At 50.7% G+C, this 4,886-nt stretch overlaps 1 protein-coding gene across 1 annotated transcript; it reads left to right on the top strand.

Moving 5' to 3' along the window:
* The first annotated feature begins 669 nt into the window (after positions 1-669).
* LOC115599639 (keratin-associated protein 10-4-like) lies at positions 670-2,667 on the top strand. Its single transcript, XM_030464960.1, has one exon. It carries the CDS (start codon positions 670-672, stop codon positions 2,665-2,667), a length of 1,998 nt encoding a protein of 665 aa, XP_030320820.1.
* The last annotated feature ends 2,219 nt before the right edge of the window (positions 2,668-4,886 follow it).

The following is a 4,886-nucleotide window of genomic DNA, read 5'->3' as shown; positions in this document are numbered from 1 at the left end:
GAGAGAGATCAAAAGGCAAGGCTGGGACTTCAAAGGGTAGAAGTGGGAGGGAAGATAAGAAACGCAGACTTGGAGGCTGCAAGGGTAAGCGATGCCTGGAAGAAAGTCTGGGTTCTTCTGGGTTCTTCTGAGAAGAACTAGGTGAATTTCTGGGGGAGAGGTAGGAAAGCAGCTGTGAGTGTCAGATTTTATTCTGAGGATGTTTTCTGGCACCAAGCCTCCACTCATGTCCCCTGGTTGAGGATCCAGGTGTGGACAGGGCACTAGCAGAAGCCTGGTAGTCTTCTTTGTGGATGGAAATAGGGAAGTAATGTCAAAGAGTTAATCCCAAACCAAGGGGAGCTTGGTTTGGAGCTTTGGACGTCCGAGGGGAGCTTTGGACGGGTGGGGGTTGTCTTCAGACCTTGCAGTATCATCTAGCTGAGTCCAAGTAACACCCCTCTTCTTTACTGTTTTGAGAGGCTGTTTGAAAGGTATCTATTAGCTACAAACTTCTCCAAAATGCTTTCCTGTGAAGTTAGTGCTATGGATTTCAGGCTGTTATCCCAGGATATTTCCAATATTCCCTTGGAAAACCTCTGTGTGTAAAACAGCCTTGCAGAAGCCAAGTATCTCTTTCCCACAAAGTCTATTCCCTTCCTGCTTTCAGACCTCACCCCCCCCTCAAATATGTCTTGCCACCATGGGTGCCATCTGAAACAGCTTCGCATCCCCCCTCCCGCTGTCCTGCTGAAGACTTTCCCCAGGAGAAACTGCCGGGATCCCTGTGGCACTGCCTGCACCATCCAGAACTTGGGTCAACAGCTGAATCCCTGCTGCTACGCCACAGTTCCTCAGGGCACCACCACTTACCTGAACCTGGGTAACCTGGGTGTAGCACAGGCTGCCAGGTGCCTGGATCCCTGCTCCCTGGGGGTCCCCTGCTGTCAGGATGTGTGCAGGTGCAGCTCCCAGCGTGTGGATCCCTGCTGCTGCAAAATCAGTGAGTGCACCAGTAGATGTGAGGATCCGTGCTGTAAGGAGGTGACCAAGTGCACCACCACGTGTGGGGATCCCTGCTGCAAGGAAGTCACCGAATGCACCACCACGTGTGTAGAGCCCTGCTGCCAGGATGTCACCAAATGTGACACCAGGTGTGCAGACCCCTGCTGCCAGGATGTCACCAAGTGCACCACCAGATGTGTGGACCCATGCTGTCAAGATGTCACCAAGTGTACTACCAGATGTGCAGACCCCTGCTGTCAGGATGCCATCAAATGCGTCACCAGATGTGCAGATCCCTGCTGTCAGGATGCCATCAAATGTGTCACTAGATGTGCAGACCCCTGCTGTCAGGATGTCACCAAGTGCACCACCAGATGTGCAGATCCATGCTGTCAGGATGCCACCAAATGTGTCACCAGATGCGTGGACCCCTGCTGTCAGGATGTCACCAAGTGTACTACCAGATGTGCAGATCCATGCTGTCAGGATGCCACCAAATGTGTCACCAGATGTGCGGACCCCTGCTGTCAGGATGCCACCAAATGTGTCACCAGATGTGCAGACCCCTGCTGTCAGGATGTCACCAAGTGTACTACCAGATGTGCAGATCCATGCTGTCAGGATGCCACCAAATGTGTCACCAGATGTGCAGACCCCTGCTGTCAGGATGTCACCAAGTGTACTACCAGACGTGCAGATCCATGCTGTCAGGATCTCACCAAATGCGTCACCAGATGTGCAGACCCCTGCTGTCAGGATCTCACCAAATGCGTCACCAGGTGCATCAATCCATGCTATGGAGGTGTCGCCAGGTGCACCACTAGATGTGTGGATCCACGCTGTGACAGAGTGACCAAGTGCATCCCCAGGGGTTTTGATCCATGCTATGGAGCTTTAACCAGATACAAAACCAGGTACGTGGATCCGTGCTGTGGACGTCTGACTTGGAACATTACTAAGTATGTAGACCCGTGCTGTGGGCAGCTTACCAGATACACCACCAGGTGTGGGGATCCCTGCTGCCAGGATGTCACCAAATGTGTCACCAGGTGTGGGGATCCCTGCTGCCAGGATGTCACCAAATATGTCACCAGATGTGTGGACCCGTGCTGTCAGGATGTCACCAAGTGCACCACCAAATGCATGGACCCATGCTGTCAGGATGCCACCAAATGTGTCACCAGATGTGCAGACCCATGCTGTCAGGATGTCACCAAGTGCACCACTAAATGTGAGGACCCATGCTGCCAGGATGTCACCAAGTGCACCACCAAATGTGGAGACCCATGCTGCCAGGAAGTGGCCAAGTGCACCACCAAATGTGAAGACCCCTGCTGCCAGGATATCACCAAGTGCACCACCAGATGTGTGGACCCGTGCTGCCAGGATAGCACCAAATGCATCACCAGATGTCCGGACCCATGCTGCCAGGATGTCACGAGATGCACCACCGGATACATGCGCCCCTGCTGCCAGGATGTCACCAGGTGCACCACCAGATACGTGGATCCCTGCTGTAGGGGTGCTCAGCTTGTTCCCAAGTGTGTGGAAAGCTGTCCCCTCCCCTGCCTCATCCGTCCCATCCCCCTGTGCACGACTTTGCGCACCCCTGCCTGCCAGCCCTGCTACTCCGTCCCCTGTGCAGATGTCTGTATCCGTAAATACAAGTGCAGGGCTCCTTGAGGCTCCTTGAGGGGTTGCAGGGAGACTCCTGTGGTGGGATCCCACCACAAGGAGAGCACACGCTCTGGTGTCATTGCCCTATGGTGTCTCCAATGGCTAAGGAAAGAAAATGGTTTTCAAGTCCCTCAACTTCCCAGCATCTTCCTCACCACTTTATATCCTAGTGCCCTTCCTGTCCTAGGAAGTGTAAATCCTTTTTGGAAAAATGGTTCTCCGTAGATTCTTCATTATCTCTACTGTACTTACCTCAAGAGCAACACTTTTCCTTGTAACACGTAACTAATGGATTTTGTGCCCCCAGAAATATTGTCTGGGAGAGAGAGTCTGTACTTCTTTGCACTAATTGGGGGTGGCAGAATTTCCCTGTTTGTCCTTTCTTGCCATCTTCTCCTTTTCTTGTATAAAGCAATAAAAATAGTATCTTGGCATCAGCTGTCTGCAAGTGTTTCCTTCACTTTTGCATTCTCCCAGCCTCACACTTTCTCCTTTTCATTTCTTCCTAAAACCTTGATCTTTGTAGTCTGGCAGTTCCTGCTAAAATCCATGGGAAGGTCGAAGGCAATAGCCAGAGACCTGGGATTCATCTGGGATATTCCAGATCACTGCTGGGAGAAGGGGATGCTGCACATCAAGAAGTGCTTCTCTGCCAGGGTTATGAAAAGACTTGGAAAACCATTTGCTGAAGTGCTCCTCTGGAGTTGGAGGAGCTCAGGGCCAGCTGTGGCTGCATCCCCAGGCAGAAAGGAAGTGTTCCATACTTTGGATCACAAGGAATGGGTAAAGAAGCCAGTAGCAAGGTGAAGAGGAGCAGGTTTGGGAAACTGCACCTTCTGCCTTTGCCACCCATGTGCAAAAGGTTCTGTCTCAGCCTTTGGCTCTTGTTTTGCTGTCTCTGGTGGAAGGTGGGAAAACCCCATCAGCTTGGGGGATCCCTATGGATTCCCTCACCACTGAACCCTGCAGAAAACTTTGCAGGATTACCAAGGGGTCTTGGGCAACTCTGGTAACCCTCCATCAATATCTTCTCATAGGATCCTAGCACTTCCTCCTTAGCATGAGATTTGTTTTGCAAATTTCTCACCCAGGAGTTAGCAACATCCCTGAGGACTCAAAGACTCCCTGTTGACAGGCCAGGGGTGATGCTCTGCAGATTTCCAGATCAGAGAAGATGAAGAGTAGGAGCAGGCTTAGCAAGAGGAGGGAGTGATGGAGCAGGGCCAGCCAGCCCAGCTGCTGCAGAAGCAGAGGTGGGTGCAGCACTGTCTGTGAGCACCCACTGGCTCCATCTTTAAGGACTCTCCAGGACACGTGGCTGCTGAGTCACCTGCAATTTTCTCTGTCTCACATTTTCAAGCAGAGGAATCCAACCAATAGTGGAACGTGACAAATCACACCCATTGCACGTGGGCTGGGGAGAGCTGGCCTCGCACGAGTCACCCTCACACCTCTTCTCTTTCCATCATCCTCTCTCAGCAGGTTGTGGCAGACTCTGGATCTCACCACAGTTTGGGCCTGGACTTCAGCAGGTGCTGCAGGCATTACCTAAACACAAATGCTACACAATAGAATTACAAAACCAACTGAGGCTTCCTCCTCACCTCTCGGAGGAGGTCTGAATTGGCTCCAAAACTTTTTGAAAACTCACTAAAATGTTCTGTGCAAGGCATTATTTCCTTTGTTCCTGCTCCCAGGAACAATCTTCTGGGAAATTGTCGCAGTCCAAGACAGGGACCCAGTTTGATGCAAACAAATGTCCTACTTTATTGAATCAGAAGGCGATATTTATACACTAATCTAAGAGCTAATGCCACGTATGCATATTGCTGATTGGTGATTTCTACATCTCGTTACACACGTTTTAACTTGATTGGTTACAAAGCATTTAGCAACAATTAACTAACAAAGCTTGTCTTTCACACATTTGAGCTTCTTTGTAGACATTACAATCGTGCCGAGTCCCTTAATCTAATCGCCTTGCTTACTCCTTAACCTTCGAGTGTTCTAACGTACTGGTCCCTGCGGTTACAGAAGTTGCTTTACGCAGAGCTGTCCTTGCGCTTAGCCCAGGGCTTATGGTCGAATTGTTCCATCAACAATTGTTCGGTACTAACAGTTTGAGATTGTACTGCCTCAGGAAATAACAAAGAGTAGGTTGAAAAAGTGGCGTTCAGATAAGATTTTAGCTTCAACCATTTCTCTGCAGCGTTTTTCTGGTGGTG

Source organism: Calypte anna, chromosome 25, assembly GCF_003957555.1.
Source record: "Calypte anna isolate BGI_N300 chromosome 25, bCalAnn1_v1.p, whole genome shotgun sequence".
In the NCBI taxonomy this organism is placed as follows: domain Eukaryota; kingdom Metazoa; phylum Chordata; class Aves; order Apodiformes; family Trochilidae; genus Calypte; species Calypte anna.
The sequence above is the reverse complement of the archived record's forward strand: the minus strand, read 5'-3'. Positions and strand labels throughout refer to the sequence as shown.

Excerpts from the sequence above, each read along its gene's own strand:
- LOC115599639 (XM_030464960.1), top strand. The coding sequence starts at position 670 with ATGTCTTGCCACCATGGGTGCCATCTGAAACAGCTTCGCATCCCCCCT.